The sequence below is a fragment of the Manis javanica genome, chromosome 12 (genome assembly GCF_040802235.1).
Source record: "Manis javanica isolate MJ-LG chromosome 12, MJ_LKY, whole genome shotgun sequence".
NCBI lineage: Eukaryota > Metazoa > Chordata > Mammalia > Pholidota > Manidae > Manis > Manis javanica.
Genome location: NC_133167.1, coordinates 33293409 through 33311733, shown reverse-complemented (window position 1 = coordinate 33311733; position 18325 = coordinate 33293409). Strand labels below are relative to the sequence as shown.

General features: G+C 40.5%; 1 protein-coding gene and 2 long non-coding RNA genes across 9 annotated transcripts in view; 2 read left to right on the top strand and 1 right to left on the bottom strand.

The window, feature by feature from the left end:
• Positions 1–2866, top strand: part of LOC108391579 (aldehyde oxidase) — a 66857-nt gene extending 63991 nt beyond the window's left edge. For all 5 annotated transcript variants that reach the window (XM_037009145.2, XM_017651221.3, XM_073218381.1 and 2 more), the window contains one exon: positions 742–2866. In XM_037009145.2, the coding sequence (XP_036865040.1) occupies positions 742–792 (51 nt within the window). In that variant the 3' untranslated portion in view covers positions 793–2866. The remainder of the gene's footprint in view (positions 1–741) is intronic.
• Positions 2867–7471: 4605 nt separating this feature from the next.
• Positions 7472–17396, top strand: LOC118970692 (uncharacterized). Of its 2 annotated transcripts, XR_005058739.2 has the most exons (3): positions 8081–8222; positions 14642–14734; positions 16102–17396. It is a non-coding gene; the product is annotated as an uncharacterized lncRNA (long non-coding RNA). The 2 variants fall into 2 exon arrangements; XR_012123614.1 differs by having other exon boundaries at positions 7472–8222; positions 14642–17396.
• The window catches only part of LOC118970693 (uncharacterized), a 33340-nt gene continuing 29636 nt past the window's right edge, over positions 14622–18325 (bottom strand). For both annotated transcript variants that reach the window (XR_005058741.2, XR_005058742.2), the window contains exon 3: positions 14622–14754. This is a non-coding gene — a long non-coding RNA (uncharacterized lncRNA). The remainder of the gene's footprint in view (positions 14755–18325) is intronic.

Below are 18325 nucleotides of genomic sequence, written 5' to 3'. Positions count from 1 at the left end.
TGCCACTTGAAAAAGAAGGTTCATTCTTCTTTCATCAGTTTTATATTCCTCCCTTGTTTTGTGGCCTTCCCAGGACAGACTGGTCAGGAATAAGAAGTTCAGGAACTGTGCCCTGAAGCTAAGACATGAGGCCAAGGACATGGGCCACTCCAACAGTCTATCTCACTCTACGCCAACCAGGCCCTGGGAAAGTGTGTGCAATTCCTGATTTGAACCACAGAGTGGGAAGGCCGTTTCTTGCCCAGCCCACAATCTCCACTGCATCAACACCCATGCTGAGCAAACACCTCAGCCTTCCTTGGCCATTTCCAGTGATGGGATTTTTTCACTGAGAGAGGAAGTCATGCTGTTCACAGCGACCTCTCTAACTATAAACAAGTTATTCCTTATATTGAGGGGAGAGCCCCCTCCTAGGCCTCCTCTCAGGCTGGCTCTTTGTGGCACCCATTCTAGCTTTTCCTAAGCCCCATGTACCACCCCCTCACTCTGGAGAAACACAGAGACTGACTCCACTTTCTCTCTGTCCCTCTTCAAGTGTGAAGTGATGGCTCTCCTAGTGGCGCTTCCCCAGCCGTTAGTACCCTCCTGGATTCCTCCACATTTCTCATGCTATCCTTCCAAGACCTCTCAGTATCCTGGTTTCCCTCTGGGTAGTTTTAACCCTATTTTATATTTTGCTATTTTCACCTATCTTGAACATTTTCCAAGTTGCAAACATCCAAATTTGTTCTGTCATTCTAGATTCCAAGAGATGAACCTGGATCCTATGTTCCGTGGAATGTACCCATATAAATCAAACACAAATTTCCAGGGAAAGTGGGGTGACCCTTCCAACAGAGCAGCCTGTCCAATCTCTACATACTAAGATACTGGGTCTGAGAAGCGAACTGCCACAATTCAGAAATCATTTCACAAAGCATTACTTTTATTGACACTGATTTTAAATGTTCCATTTAGAGTTTAATAGATATGCTTAAGCTATTTAGAGATCATATTTTAAATGACATAAATATGAACCATTTTCCTCTGGAATGATACTCTCCATTACTCTGTCCCTTAAATCCATCTGGCTGAATGGAATAGAAGATGATAATTTGTATGATTCATATTTGGCTTATATCCACCAATAGAAATTATACTGTCTAGTCAAAGACTGTTTTCAAAATAATTGTATTAGCAATTTGAATTGTAAAGTTGCCATTTTCTTCTTTGTCCCCATCTGGTATCATCCTTCTTTTCTTGTCAGAATGGACCTAGGCATTGTATCTAAAGAGTCTGTGGGGCCAAAAGAATAAATATATAAGTTGAACGTTATCAAAAGTAAAAGCTTTCATACTTCAAAAGACACTACAAGAAATTGAAAAGATAAACCACAGAATGGGAGAAAATATTGCAAATCATATATCTGATAAACATCTATTATGTAGACTATATATTTTAAAAACCTCTTACAACTCAAAAAATAAATAAATAAACCAATTTAAAAATGGGCAAAGGAATTGAATAGACACTTTTCCAAAGAATATATATAAATGGCCAATAAGCACATGAAAAGAGCTCAAACTCATTAGCCATTAAGGAAGTACAAATCAAAACCACAATCAGATACCATTTCACACCCACTAGGATGGCTATAATCAAAATGATGGACAGTAATAAGTGTTGACAAGGATGTGGAGAAATTGAAATCCTTATCAATTGCTGGAGAGAATGAAAATGGTGCAGACTCTATGGAAAACAATTTGGAAGTTTTTCAAAAGGTTAAATGTGGAATTACCATTTTACCAGTCCTAAGTATTTACTCAAGAGAATTGAAAACATATGTTCACACAAAAACTTGTACACAAATGTTCATAGCATTATTCATAATAGCCAAAAGTAGAAACAACCCAACCGTACCAACTCATAACAAAAAATGAAAAAATGTATCAAAAAGTGATAAAAAAATGGCACATCCACACAAGGGAATATTATTCAGCCATACAAAAGAATGAAACATAAATTCATGCTGTAACATGGATGAACTTGAAAACATTATCTAAGTAAAAGTAGCCAGACACAAAGGTCACATGTTGTATGATTCCATCTATATAGGAAGTATCCAGAATAGGCAAATTCATAGAAACAGAAAGTAGATTAGTAGTTTGCAGGGGCTAAAGAGAGAGAGGAATGGAAAGATGACTTCTAATGTGTAAGAGTTTCTTTCTCAGATGATGAAAATGTTCTGGAATTAGATAGTGGTGATGATTGTACAATAGATGTATTTTGAATACACTAAAACAACTGAATTATACACTTACTTGGAAAGAGTGAATTGTATGGTATGGGTGTTACATCTCAACTTTTTTAAAAAGCACATGTGGAGAGAAACAGAAATGTGAACAAGATTGAGAAGCTGTAACAATCTTAAGAAATTTACCCCAGTGGCCTTCAGTGATAGGAAACCTCAAAGGGGTCTAAGCAGCAAAACATAATCATTGAAAAACTCCATTTCCATTAATGGCAGATGGAAGAATCTGCACTGAGACATAAAGTACTAGAGGCTAATGTATGGTAACTTCTCTCCTCACACTCAGCTGGAAGCCTCTTGCTTTGGGGCCAGGTTGAGATGGCATGGTTCTTCATTGGCCTCAGACCAGTGACGCAGGTCATTCTTGTTAGGTAACATGGGTATCTTCCTTTAAAGAGCAGGTTTTCTCATTAATATCACAAACAATTGTAAATTGTAGAGCACCTACTATATGCCAGGCACTGTGCTGGTCCCATAGAATGTATCAGTAAAAATAGCAGCAAAGATCCCTGCCCTTGTGGAGCTTATAGTTTGTTTGGGGAGGCAGACAGAAAATAATAAATAATAAATGAATAAGTCACAGAGTATGATTGATATTGATGAGTGCTGAGGCAACAAGTGAAAGCAGAGCAGGTTAAGGCCGGTGGAGAGTAAGGGAGACAGGAGAGAGGCGGGCAGAGCACACTGCCCAGAGGAGGCGGGGGTACAAGCCAAGCAGGTACCTGGGGGAAGAGCCTGCTCAGGAGAGAGCCAAGTTTCGGGGTGGGCATGTGCCTGGCCTGTCTGCAGAAAGGCACAGGGGTCTGCGTGACCGGAGCAGAGGAAGGGAGGGGACAGTCACTCAGAAACTTGAAGTTTGTAAAGACACGGGTGTTTAATCTGAGTGAAATGCAGAGTGGAGGAGTAAAACGAACTCACATATTTTAAAGGTTCCTCTTGAATCCCCTTGAACAGCTCGTAGGAGGGCACATTAGGATTCTCACAACCTCTCAGTCTCTCCCAAGTCTTTAGTCTCTTCTGCTTTCTCCCCCTCTCTCTGGGGAGTGCCTCCTTTTTATCCCTTTGCCAACTCCCCCTCCTGCAGCCCCTGTCCATAAATGTTGGACTTCTCACAGGAGCTGTGGGCCCCCCATTTCTCTTCATTCCACACCCTCTTCCTGGCAGGTGACCTGTGCCCGCATGACTTGGGATGACTCCCGAATCTCTGCCTGTAGCTTGGGCCTCTGCCACTTAGATGTCTCAAAGGCACCTCACACTTAATGTGACCCAAACCCACCTCCTTGTCAGCACAGCCATCGATGAGAGGCTCCGCCCCAACAGGGGAGTGATCTGAGCCGCCCCATTCTCTCAGTGCACACAGCAGGCCCTGGAAGGGGGAAGACTGGAAGACGGGGGCAAAAGGCTTGGAATGGGTATGAGAGACGGTACCTGTGTGAGGATTTTCACATCACATGTTAAAAAATGCTAGCTATTCTCTACATAAATTTGGGAACAATGATGTGGAAAGCTGACCCTCCTTCCAGTCACAAAGAAAACAAGTTCATCTGGCTCCTTACAGTGAGACATGATGCCCAAGTAATTGGCTGAGTGTTGTGAAGTTTGCATCGAAAGCGCGAGTAGCCGGGTCCGCCTCAGAGACTTGCGGGATGCTCCCTCGGGAGGATGGACACCAGGCGAGGGCAGCCCCAAGGGGTGATTCTGGTCTGCTCCCGAGTGTGCTCCTCCAGTCGAGTCCTGCCTATGCTCCCAACCCTCTGATTTCCCCAGCTTCCTCTGCTACCCCACTTTCCTCCTCCCTGAAACCAAGTTGGACCGTGAGTCTCAATCTACTTCCTGTACAATGCACACCTCCGCCTGCCCTGGGGGGCCACCCACTGGAATAAGATTTCTCCCTATAACGAGCAACAAGAACTTCTTTAGTCAGTGAAATGAAACTAAATCATGTGGATGTAATGCATTCAGGTGAGTTTTAGACATTAATACATTTGTTTTTAAATTATAAAACTAATGTTCATTTAAAAAAATACGGAAGTGTATAAAATAAAAAGTGAAAATCTTCTCCCCCAATTTTCACTTTCCAGAGTTAACTATCACCAGACTCCTCTGTACAGAATGTTCCCAAGGACATATAATATAGATGTACATACATGAATTATTTTTGTTAATTTCTATAAAGTGAAATCAGACTATTCATACTATTGCAAAATTTGCTTTTTTCCCAAGTTACTTAGGTTTCCTGTGCCTCGATTGCCTCACCTGTGAAATGAACAAAATAATGTTTATCTCCTTCAGAGTTATGAGGTTTAAATCAGCTAAATCAGATGAAAAGCACATAGAACAAAACGTGGCATCTAATAAGTCCTCAATTAATATGATTTTTATTATTGCCATAAGTTATTAAACTGTCCTCTATTAGTTTACACTAAGCTGTTTTCCATTTCTTACTATTAATATTAAATAATGCTGCAGTGAAAATCCTTGGGCTTTATCTTTGCACATTTGAGCAAGAATTTCTGCTACACAAATTCTGAGGACTAGAATTCCTGGGTTAAGGGTATGCATACTAGGTCCAACTAAATCGCTTTCCAAAATGTACACATTCCAACAAATCATGTATGAGAGAGTATTTGTTTCCCCACAGCCTTCACCAACACTGACTATTATCCATACTTGACATTTTTCAAGTATGGAAATACCAGTCCATAATTTATATTTCTCTTGCTTTTGTGAGGTTTTCCATTTTGCTATACATTTGGTGATTATTTGTACTTATTCTTCCATCCCTTGACTGTTTTCTATTAGGTCTTTTTTTTTACTTTCTTGTCAACTTGGGGTTTTATTATGAAGAATGGATATTAACCATAATCTGCTGTAAATGTCCATTTTCTGCCAGTTTAATTCTCTCCCAGAGACATCATATACAGCTCTTCAATTTCAAGTATCTTGCATATCAAAGGATGGAGCTCCATGTCACAAGCCTCATAGCTGGCATTTCAGCTGGGCCTTCTCTAGGCCATTCCATTGCTCTATCAGACCAGCCACTTCTGAGTGGTACTGATGCGATTTGACCAGTGGCTCCCATGTCACCTGCTCAGCCCACTCTGCTGTAAAGCAGGTGCCCTTATTTTTCTGTAAGTTGGTCTGACATTATGTTACATGGGGTCTTAGGAGATTGGATTTAATATTGTGTAAGTCCTTAGGTAGTGGCGATGGCTAGAGTCCTGCAGGCAGGCAAGGCAAACCTTTACCCAGATGTGCATTTACTTCTGTTAAAACAAATCATTCATCTTTCTAAGGTGGGAGCGTTCAATGTTGTCAGTTTCCTGCCAAGTGGCGAAGTGGTCTCCTGGAAGGATGGAGCCAAATCAGGGTCTAGATTTGGTCTGTGTCTGGTCTGGATATTCAGTAGCAGCTACCTGGATGCACAGTGCCCATCTCTGCCCTCATAACTCTTCCCACACCCACTGATCAGCAGGGGGTGGCCAGGGACGGAGTGGGCTAACATCAAAGGCCATTTTGCCTACTTGGTTGTCTAGTGCCTCTTCATGAGGGGAGCTTTCTGCCAGAACTGGAATTCCTGAGTGGAAGAGTGTGTACATCGCTCGGTCCGACTAAGTCAACTTCCAAAATGTGTGCGTAACACAGCCAAGCACGTATAGGAGAGTGTCTGTTCCCCACAGCCTTCTCCAACACAGTAGTATCCATACTTCCCCTTCTTCCAATATGTGGGAAAATGGCAGTGGATAGTTGGCATTTCTCTTGTTATTATGAGGTTTTCCATCTTGTTACATATTTAGTGAAAATTGATATTTATTCTTCTGTCCTCTCATTTTTTCTTCTCTTAGATTCTTGTTGCTAGCTATAAGGAGAAATCTTATTCCAGTGGGTGGCCCCACAGGGCAGGCGCAGGTGTGCATTGTACAGGAAGTGGATTGAGACTGACGGTCCAACTTGGCTTCAGGGAGGAGGAAAGTGGGGTAGCAGAGGAAGCTGGGGAAATCAGAGGGTTGGGAGCATAGGCAGGACTCGACCGGAGGAGCACACTCGGGAGCAGACCAGAATCACCCCTTGGGGCTGCCCTCGCCTGGTGTCCATCCTCCCGAGGGAGCATCCCGCAAGTCTCTGAGGCGGACCCAGCGGCTCGCGCTTTCGATGCAAACTTCACAACACTCAGCCAATTACTTGGGCATCATGTCTCACTGTAAGGAGCCAGATGAACTTGTTTTCTTTGTGACTGGAAGGAGGGTCAGCTTTCCACATTGTTGTTTCTAAATTTATGTACAAAATGAAACCATGGTAGAAACAAGGATTATGTTCAAGTGACCAGTGTGTGAACGAGTGACTGACTCTCTATGACAAAACTATCCATGTGTAACTCAGGGGAGAAAAAGGGAGTGGGGTGGGAAATGTACTTGAAGAAGGTATTAGAATTATTAGATGAAAAGCACTTGATTATACTGACGTCTTCAGACTGCATTTTTTTTTTGAGAGAGCATCTCTCATATTTATTGATCAAATGGTTGTTAACAACAATAAAATTCTGTATAGGGGGGTCAATGCTCAATGCACAATCATTAATCCATCTCAAGCCTAATTCTCGTCAGTCTCCAATCTTCTGAAGCATAACGAACAAGTTCTTACATGGTGAATGAATTCTTACATAGTGAATAAATTCTTACATGGTGAACAGTACAAGGGCATTCATCACAGAAACTTTTGGTTTTGATCATGCATTATGAACTATAAACAATCAGGTCAAATATGAATATTCGTTTGATTTTTATACTTGATTTATATGTGGATTCCACATTTCTCCCTTTATTATTATTATTATTTTTATTTTTAATAAAATGCTGACGTGGTAGGTAGATGCAAGATAAAGGTGGAAAACATAGTTTAGTGCTGTAAGAGGGCAAATGTAGATGATCAGGTGTGTGCCTATGGACTAAGTATTAATCCAAGCTAGACAAGGGCAGCAAAACATCCACAGATGCAGAAGATTTCTCTCAAAACAGGGGGGGTGAGTTTCTGAGCCTCACCTCTGTTGATCCCCAATTTCTCACCTGATGGCCCCCCTGCGACTGTGCCTGTTCAGACTGCATTTTTAATTGCATTTGTATTCATCTATGTGTTAGGCACCGACTCCTCTTTATTACCATCTCCTGCATCTCTCCCTTCCTCCCCGCTTCCATCCTCTCCTCTGTCTCCTTAAACCACCACCACTGCCACACACAAAAACATACAAATTAAGAGTAAAATCTCCAGATCATTTGCAAATAATCATAAAAGTTTTGACCAGCAAGAATAGGAGAAAAGTGATACCAGAAAGCTAGGGATGAATTTCAATTATTTTTTCATTTTAATCCATTGCTCCTTTAAGCAGGGATTCGTAAATCACTTCAGAGGATGGGGCAAAATTATTGGCTGGTCCCACTTTTGTTTTGAGTTCTTGAGACTTAGGTAAGACATAATCCAAGACCGGAACATGCTCTTTGCTTTTCACTGTCCTTGACACCAGGCTTGAAGGACAACCCGGTACTGTTTCCAGCACCTTTGGCAAAGAGGAGAAGTAGGCAAGGTTAACACTGAGCATAATAGCCTGTGTTCTGTACACTCCACACAGAGCTGTGCAAAGAAATGGAGGCTCAGGGCAGTTATGCAATAGTACCCGAGATTACTCAGCTCACAGGCATCAAGAGGCCTTGCTCTTCATCTGTCTGCACCCAAACTTTGAGTCCTTTCCCCTACGGCATGTTTCATCTCCGCAGGAGGCAGCAAGCAGCCAGAACCTTGCGCTAAGGTAAAATGGCAGTGGATCGTGCACATGTATTCCTGTGGGTGCCGAGATATTTGTCTACTGCTGTCAAGGTCTTGTTCTCTCAACTTGTCGAATATGAGTGAAGAACAAAGAACATTCTTCTTTGTTTTGCAGGTAATGATGAGAAATGTAAACTTTTATTCAACTATGTGAACTCAAGAATTTCAAGTTTATGATATTCAGTATTTCATAATCTTTTATTATTTTCCTGAAACCAGTGTTGTGTAAGAGTGCAAATCTTTGCTGGTTATCCTCTGGAACAAAGCCAAACATCTGTCCTGCCACAGTAAAGCCAAATATGATGCAGTATTACATAATTTTATAATTGCAAAGAGTGATGTTTGATCATCTTGGGCAAACAAGGTCAACAGACATATTCTAAATTATTCTTATTATTCAGAAATAATGGGCTACAGGAAAACTGCTTCAATCAGTATGGTCGTTTCCTCTGCACAGGCATTGAGAACAATTCAGACCCTGAAGTAAATTTTTTGTTCCTCCTGAGAAAAAAATTGTGTCCTTTTGTTTGTTTGGGAAAGCAAGTCCGCTAAGAAACTTTGCAATCTCTCTTGCATTTATAGAAGTTTTTCTTCCTATTGTGCTTCATTATAAACACTTTGTAGGTAGGATTGGAGAAAGTGGGCTGCTTGTCTTGCAGATGTAATGGTATATGACAATGGTTCCTGAATTTAAGCAAAGGTAATGATCACCGGAAGATCTAGTTTAAAATGAGGATTTTTTGAGCCCTACTCCCAGACATCTGACCACTCTGAGAAACTTAAGTCCATGGGGACTCCCATGGTTAATTAAACACCATATACCCTGCCAACGTCAAAACAAGAAATGAAAAGTAAAAAAGTTGGCACTCTCTTCATGGACAGAAAACTTTATAATAAATTCCTCCAATTCAAATTACTTTTATCCCCAAGTGGGATCAGGATGAGGGAAAAAACAAAATAAAAGACCAATGTCTGTGCTTTTGGTTGACTCCAATCTGAGCCCTTGGAGTCATGCACTAGCTTGAGTTTGAGAACTTCCTCTCCCAACCACCTCAGTGGACTCTCTCTGCAGAAAGCTTCCCTTGGCATCAGTGTGAATGATCACAACACTTTCAGGTGATACCTGAGATCCTGTGATGTGCCTACTGTTAGCTTGTACCAATCAGAAACTTCTGTTTCATTTCTGAGAGAGTCCTACCACTCAGCTTTCAGGCTAGTCCTCTAGTGTTCTTTGCTTTAGGAAAGGGCACCCGGTGCAGATTCTGCATGCCAGGCCTGGTGATGAGCATCTACACTCTCCTAAGGAACCCCTGATCCCCTCCACAGAGCAGTTAATGAGAAGTGTGGGTAGGGAGTCACGGGCCTCTTGCACTGTGAATGTGTAGTGCCCTTAACAAGAGGAGCAGGAATATTTGAGCATTTTTCTCCAAGAAATTAGGCCACAGGGCTTGACAAAGACTACATTGTTGATCTTTATGATCCATGCCTCTCTAGAGTGTTAGCAAGTATTACCCATCCCTAGGTATCAGGAGGGGAAACTGAGGTAAGCCAGTCAGAAAGTGAAGTGAATTTTCCATATGACTATTAAATTCTTGACACCAAATCAATAGTTTCTGACCATTTGAGTGTGATGTATGTTCGGGTAGCATATGCTTACTGAGATAAGTCTTTGCATGGGTGACTCAGATGTAGTTGCAAAGTTATTGGACTGGTGTTTGAAAATGTTAGGACTTTAAAAATCTCTTAATTATGTACTTAGAACTAGCCAAAAGAAGCAATGACCTTTTGGTTTGTTTTTACTTTTTGCTGTGGCTATAGTTGTTACTTAAGTGTTATTAATGCTTAGGAAATCTTAGACTCTTAGGAATTGGGGAAAAAAACACTTACAACTCATAAACTTGTAATAAGTTTAAATGCCTTAAGACTTTCAGTTTTGGAAACTTTAATTCTTAGTCAATTTTTTATACACATTCTATCCTGTCAAGATACTTTTTAACTTTTATTTGACTATCTGCCCATGTGATAAAAGTTGTCTTCTGTCTATATGTAAGTTGTTGATTAAAATATTGAACAGAATAAGCCAAGCAGAGAACTGTGAGAAAATTAATCAACACTGTTAACATTGAGTTGCTGTTCAGTCAATTACAAAATTTCTGCTGTTTCTTAATTTACTTTTTTCCAGCTCCTCCACCCAGGGAGCACAGACACTATCCACTGCCTTGTGAATCCCCACACTCTGTCTATGACACTGATCAGTTTCTCAGGCTAGAAATATTATCTCAAAAGGGAATGTGGAGGGATAAGGGGGGTGGAAAGAAAGGGGGCCTTACTATTAGCATGTATAATGTGGGGGGAGGCACGGGGAGGGCTGTGCAACACAGAGGAGACAAGTAGTGACTCTACAGCATCTTACTATGCTGATGGACAGTGACTGTAATGGGGTTTGTGCAGGGGGACTTGGTGAAGGGGGGAGCCTAGTATGAGAAACATAATGTTCCTCATTTAATTGTAGATTAAGGATACCAAAATTTAAAAAAAGGGGGAATGTGGCTAGTTTTCTTCAGTACCCAATCTCTGGTACTCAAGAAGGGGCCACTGCTCCAGGTGCTCTAGGCCCTTATCAATAGGCCATTCTGGAACAGATCCAGAGAGTTGCCCAAGAAGAAAGCCAGCCTCATCTAAGTCCATCTTTTGGAAACCAAGATCAATGGCTGCTTGCCTCTAGTGTTCCAGCACTGCTCTGGCTTTCTGTGATGTCTCAGATGACTATGGCTTCACAATCTCATCTGCAGATTATTTCAAGGCCATAGGACATAACTCACTGATTGATCCAACCACTTGAACAAATTTAAAGAAGCTAAGTGTTTTCTTAACATCTCCATATATCTTGGGCTTCAGGCCTTTTTCTTAACTGTGCTTGCCTGATGTTTTCAATTTGCCAAACATTCTGTTAGTTGAAAATATGGAAGCAAAAAAAGAAATAAGAGAGCTCTGCCTTCTGACACCTATTTATCTTACTCTGTCTTCACTGACCAGTATATTTGTTCTCTGTTTGATACGTTTTATGGTTGATAGTATTTTCCATGAAATCTCTCTCTGTCTCGTGCTTCACCTGTTTGCTCCATTATGTCCATAATTTGTTCATATCTTTCTTTGTCTTTGTTGATCAGTCTGTCTCCTTATTTCTTCATCTACAATTACATCTCATTTCTGAGAGCTTCCTAAGTATTTTATGCTATATTGTCTTTTTGCAGTTTCTGGTAAATGAGAAAACGTCCAGCATTGCTCTATACTTCCTGAAACTGGCTTTGCATAAGTCCTACAGCCTTGAATAACAACCCCAGGCATTCTTCTCCTTCTCTTGCTATGAACCTAAAGATGCTGTCCCAAATATTCTGCCTCTTCCGTATCATAGGCTTCGTGGTCATACTGACAGACATTTACCTCATTTATTCTTCTCACGTTTGAGCCACAGAAGAAGTTTTTAGCCTCTCTTCTTTAGAAGAGGTAGACTTCCTCAGACCCAGGTAACTGAAGGATCTCTTCACAGCTATATCCTTCCGCGGCTTCCGTTTTGTAATCAGCTTTGGGGAAGCTCCATCCGTGTGTTCTGTTGGACTAAGTGGCCTGTGTTGTCCATACACACCTGGGAGCTAAATGTTGGTTCAACTGCTAAAATAAGATTAGAGGTACAAAGAGAGCCCTAATTGAAGCTGTGCAGGATGCTGAAACTAGGTGTTCAGACAAAGGAAGCTGTAATTAGTAAGCCAGAAGAAGTCTAAGCGTTTTTCCAAAAACTGAGGGCCTAGAGGCAGACTAAGTATCAGAGGGCCAGGTAAAAAAACAAGTTAGGTTTTTGTAAAAAGTTAAGTTAGGAAAAAAGTCTGTGCTTTAATATCTAGACACCACTGCAACAGCTAACTTTTACTGAGTATTTCTATGTGCCAGGCACTAGTCTATGGCAGGTACTGTATGTCAACTGTGCAGATGACAAAACTGAAGTACAGAGTGGTCAAGTTACTGCCCAAGACCGCACTGCGATTAAATGGAAGAGTCAGGATTTGAACCCAGGTAATCTGGTTATAGAATTCATGTCCTTAACCACCTTATCTAAATCTGTTAATTTTCCTGAGGCCATTTTCCTTGTTAATCCTCCTGGAGAATTACCAAGGTCTCATTAATTATTATCTTTTTTTACCCTAATATAACTAGTGTCCACTTCGGTTTCATATTTTGGAATACCATCTGTGTAAGTTTTTAGTCTTCTAATTTACTTGTATCTTTTTCAAATGTATACATGTGCCCTTCTGTAAGCATTATTTGAGTGCCTACTGTGTTATAAGCAGTGTGCCTTTGGTTCTTACCTTTAGGGAGAATCAGTCCAGACCTGGGGTTCTGATTCAGGGCCAATTAATGTTTTTAAGGGATCCACAAATGTGCAAAATCTGTACAAAATGTGTGTACATTCACCTGTGGTTTTGAGCATATACTTGCAGAACAGAACTGTCATCAGACTCTCAAGAGTCTATAACCCCCTCCCGTAAAGGTGAGAATCACGGGTCTAAAGAGACACAGAAATAATAAAATACAGTGACATCCTGAATAGCAGCCATGCTCTCAAACATGCTTTCCCAAACTTTGTGAGACATACTCTCTAGGTGTCAAGGTCAATCCTTCCTAAGTTACATGATACTTTTAATACTATCTAATGACTGTCAAGAATTGCAAAGGATCTGAGATTTTACCTACTTATAAACAAGTTGGCCTGACACAATTTGATGGATGCTAGCAGAAGACACAAGACTTCTAGACTAAAGACTTCATTCTTCACAGCAACAGCATAGCTAGAGTATTGGCATTGATGCCAGCTTCCCAAGCCCTGATTACTAGAAGGTTGAAGGTAATGTGAAGAGGGCCAAGTGATACCTGGATGTACAATGGTTGTGTTACAGAAGAGGAACCCTGAGATTAGGGAACTCAAATCTTTAATTATGGATGGTAAGCCTCCAAGAAGGTGACATTATTGTTATTATACTGGACAGTAAGCATTCCTGGTAATTCCTCCACAGGGAGGCACTGTCTGTATCTTGCAAGGCTGTTCACTACCCCAACAGCTTTGAAAAGACAGTCTAGGACAAAAGCAGTCAGGACCTCTACTAACGAGGTGTGCACTTCTCCAGTGTGTGACTTTTACGCCAGGTAAGAGTTCCCTGATCCTTTGCCCTTTCCCTGTGCTGACTTCCCGTTCAGCACCCTTCCACAGAGTGCACTCCCACAATGTATCCTAAATGTCTTCTGATGGCACCAGTTTAACTAGAACAACTACTGGGATTTTGTATATGATTTTGGGGTGTAGGTAGGGGGTCCCAGTTATGAATGAAGGAGACGAGCCAAGGGCAGAGACGAAGCCTTCAGTTGGGACACTAGGTACTTCTTTCACCCAGCTAATGTATGCCTCTGTGCTGTATGCATACCCACTGTGGAGATGGGGAAGGACTAAAACTTTTAGTCCTGTGAGTATGAAACAACTGAGAGCTGCTGATCCAGCCCTTCCAGATTAAATAGCAAAGCATCACACGAATTCCTTGAATTGGTTTTCAAGGAAATCACAATACTGTGCATTACAGACTCAAAGTTTACTCTTTTGCCCACTTCAGTGAGGGTAACTAGATATTTTTCTCAGAAATGTAGACAGGGAACACTTTAATGGTTTTTTTGAAGGTGAAAGCACAAAGTAGCATATTCTAAGTGAAAACAGATTAGGCCATCTTCCTAACATCTAGCTTTGTGATAGGGAAAACCAGAGAAGAGTCTATTTCTTGCACTGTCATTTCAGCAGCACATTTGGTGGAGTCATAACCACAGTGAAACATTTTTGTGAAATAAATGCCTATATCCTCTGTGAATGTGATTCCATCTCTGATTAGTACAAATGGTCTATGGGGAAAAGAAGACAAACCATTTCCATCTTTCATGTTGTATGCAATTAATAACCACAAAGCATATGTAACATCCATGGAGCACCAGTTTCAGACTCTCCTCTGCCCACTCCCTCCACACACACAACCCAAAAAACCTATGGTAAGTAGCTGTTAAAGAATATATGGAATCATTCATTTAAAAAACACAATATTTTTCCTACAAAGACATACTTTATAAACTGCAGAACTTAGACATCCAGAGGTGCTTAGACTCTTAAATTGTTAAAAAAAGAATGTAGAAAAGAGAGAAAGAGTTAAGATGAGAAACACAGATGGAGAAATAGAGTTAAGATGCAGGGGAATATATTCAAAGGTAAGATTAAAAAGAATAGAGATGGGAGAACTATGTAAAAAAAAATTGACATGAGCACTGGTGACCTAGCCTGATGAGAGAAACATTTGAATTATTTCATAAACCAGAGCTTTTAACCCATTCCCAGGGCCTCCCATCTCTCTGCATTCTTTCCAGCAAAATGTGTAACTTAAGGCAGTATTTACAGAATCCTCATGAAAAAGATATCTTTAACTATTGTTCCATTTCCATCACTTTTAGCAAGTCAAGCAGCTTCCAGCCATGATTTTTTGCTCAATGTTGGAATTTTTCAGTGTGAAATCGCTTATGAAAACATGGAAATTCTGCCAAAAGGTCAGCTTTTTTGATGGCACCTACAAAGAACAAAGTGGTTTGGCATAAAATACTTTTACAAGGTTATCATCAAATTTAATTTAAAACAAATTAAACAGTCCAGTTCCCTTGTTTATTGTGAACCAACAGAAATCATTTAAACCATGCTTCCTCCAGATGCACAGAACCACTTCAGTCTCAGCGGACTCTGGGCAGGGAGCCTGCCGCCCTCGGGTTCACAGTCCTGTTCACATTGACCATTTGTGTCACCTTGACGAGATCACTCCCCCTTTTGGGATCTTGTTATTTTCTTTATAAAATTAAGCCAGTTGTTCTCAGACTCACTCATGTGAAGGATCAATCTGAAGTCAAGAATAATGTACCATGTTGAACTATGGTGAATTTAATTAGACTGAATCAAATAGGGACAATTTCAGACTTAGAAAATTTGACTGTATTATATGATCCTGGTACTGGATCAAACCTGGGAGCACAGACATCCATTAAAAAGAAAAGAAGGAAAAGGGCAAGAAAACAAAAAAAATCATCCAACTAAACATGATCAACTGTTTGTAAATTACCTTCATAAATATTTATTTTCTATTTATTTATTCCATCTTGTCATCAGCTATCACTTGCAGTGCTACTGGCTTTGCAGGAATGGGTGGGAGGAAAACTTCTGTCCATTAGCTTTCTGCTAATTAGGAAAGGTCCAGTTTTCAATGGTAGCTATGAAATGTCCCTTTTTCATGGTAAATAGCAATGGTCTGCTAGAGGATGGTCTTCACTGGCTCTAAAAAGTCTGACATTCTATGCTTTTACCATATTTCTGTTGTTGAATAAAAGTCTGTGAGAGCCGAAAGAGCTTCTAGTCAAATCCCTAATTTGCAGATAAAGCAAAGCCAGACCAAGGAGGTTCTGAGCTTTTCCTAAACTCATTCACCTGGCTACAGAGTGGCCCTGTTTTCTGGTGTACTCTGTGTTTTTCCACCCTGCAAGCTTGAGTAATAACAAAAAGCATACACACTCCAGTGCACAGTTAATTCTGTTGATGTTCTCTCATCATTTGTAACTTAGTCAATAATTATTTTTTCGGTTGAGAGTTTGACATTAGAAATCTCATCCCTAGCACATAAGATTCTTGTTTGCTTAAAAGTTAAAATTTAATTAAAATCCCCTTAGTTCTTTTTAAGCAAGAAGAGATGGAAAAATAAATATGCAAAGCAGTGGATTTAATTATGAATTGATTAGGCCACTGTTCTATAAGTATCTGTTGTTGTTTTGTTACCATGGTGGGTTCCATTCATTCTTGTTCAGTTTATGAGCTGTAATGAAGTCCATATGTTTGTTATTTACATCAGCACTAAGTCTGCATTTATCTGTTGCAGAGAATGGCAGAAGATTCAAAAAGACATTTCTGAATTTCCATGAGCAGAGGACCCCTGGATCCTCCTGGGAAACCTAAATGACCCTTGGGGACTGAAAATGAAGTACCCCAAAACTCCTGTTGTGATGGGGAACAGCTCTCTTGGTGGGTGGCAAAGAGGCCACGTTCTCACCTCCTATATTGAAAATCAAAGTTAGTGAAAGATGTGAATTGTAGCATCTACTCACAAATCAAAACACAAACCTGGTGATTCAGACTTGCTCCTTCACTCAACTAATAGCCAACTTCTTATATAATTACTATCTCTGGCTCCTACAGAGCAATTTAGCCTCTCATTCCTTTTCTAGAATGCAATTGGATTTTTCTGAGGCTAAAATTCCCATTCTTTAAAGCATCAATAAATGGTAAAATACCTCTCTCCATTTCTAAAGTGAAGAAATCTGCAGATGGACTTACTGCCTGGCTCTGACTCAGCTCGAATCAGGGGGAGATTGCCGAGGAGAAAAGCAAGCTTCATTTGTCATAGTTTTATTTTAGTTGGCTTATTAGACCCGTAATAATCACTTCTATGTCATAGTGTTATTTGCAACACAAAACCTAGCTGGTTTCTTTCCCATAAATGATAATTATTCTACCTTTTAAGGGCCTGATATGAACTTTAAAGAGGTTTATCATCCAATTATCTCTCTTGCAAAGATTTGGGGATTATTCAAAAGAACAAAAGGTGTGTTCTCATTTATTACAGCAAGGTTCTTAGGTTGCAGCTGATTCTCCTAAAGAAGGCTAAGGCTATTTGACACTAACCGAATCACAAGATCATGTGGGTGGAGGACATCAGATTTTGCAATGTCTTGCTGAACCATATCTGACTGTGGATAAAACAAAGGTTCCTGTGGCCAGGATTCTCGCCTGGCCCTGGTTGGCTAGCTCACTACACACCTGTGGGCAATATGTTCCATTGACTCTACATAAAGAACTCTGACCAGTGCTCTGGGCAATACATTGGTGGCAGGGCTGCAAGGCTGCAGGAGAGCAGAGCAGAAGCTGTAGTGGTGGCAGCACCCAGGACAGGGGCCTAAAGGACGGCTGTGGGGGCAGAGAGGCCCACAGGCAGAGACTGGCTTGCTGCATACAGACTCGCTCTGAGTGAACGAGATTTTAGTGATTGACCTGCCACTGTGGAAATAAAGTTGAATATAACTCTTTCACCCCAAGTATGTTTTACTTTCATTTTCTTTGGTCACATCAAACCCATAGTGAACTTGCCCGGGGCTGAAACCCATTGGCAAGACAAGCCTTTTGAATTTTTCCTAGACTCAGAAAATCCTGGTAAAGACTGCACATCTCCTCTTGAGACTCAGTTTTTTGCACAGAGCTGGAGGGCTCAACAAATGTTTGCTGACTCGCACAGAAACTCAACTGTCTCCAACTACCTCCTTATTCACGGCTTACTTAGTCTGCTCCTTCCCTCCAGCAGCAGGTGAGAACAGCTACCACTTACTCTGTTAAAAAGCCTGTGGCATCTTCACAAGCCAGTTAGTCACCAGTTGTTCCTTCAGGGTCCCCTCCTCCTACACAACAGAACCCGTTTCAGTGACTGTCCCAAATGGACCCAACAAGGAAGAGACACCCCACAATTTAGGACTCTATTCTTTAGATCAGTATTACAGGGTCAAAAGTACAGGTGGAATAAAATCATTTTTAAACACTCATTTGTTTACTAAGTTTGTAATGATTAAGCATTTCATGCACCAGGCACTGAGCTGTATGCTGGTAAATCAAGCCTACCGGAAAATGACATTTCTTTCCTAAGAACTAGTATGGGAGAGAAAGATTTATGAAAAGATTACTTAGAGTGATGTCGTAAGTATGATGAAGGACATTATATTTTCCTTTATCATCAGTGGAATCTTCCTCCACAGTCTAGAAGATGTTTTCTAAATCTTCTTTGGGATTAGCCCACTTACAGAGATTTTTAAATTTCAATTAAAACGAATTAGGGGATTTTTAAAGAGGGAAAAGACAAAAATAAATACCCATTTAAAATGCTACATACATTAATCTTGAAGCTAGATATAAAGTTATAAGCACTAAGTAAATATTTTGTGTTTTTTATGGTCTTTTTAACATTTTTTCCATGTATTTTCTATTAACAAATCTGTTTGACTTTAATAATAACAAAAAAGAGGGTTTTTAAAATTTTGCTTTCTATCTTCTACAAATGT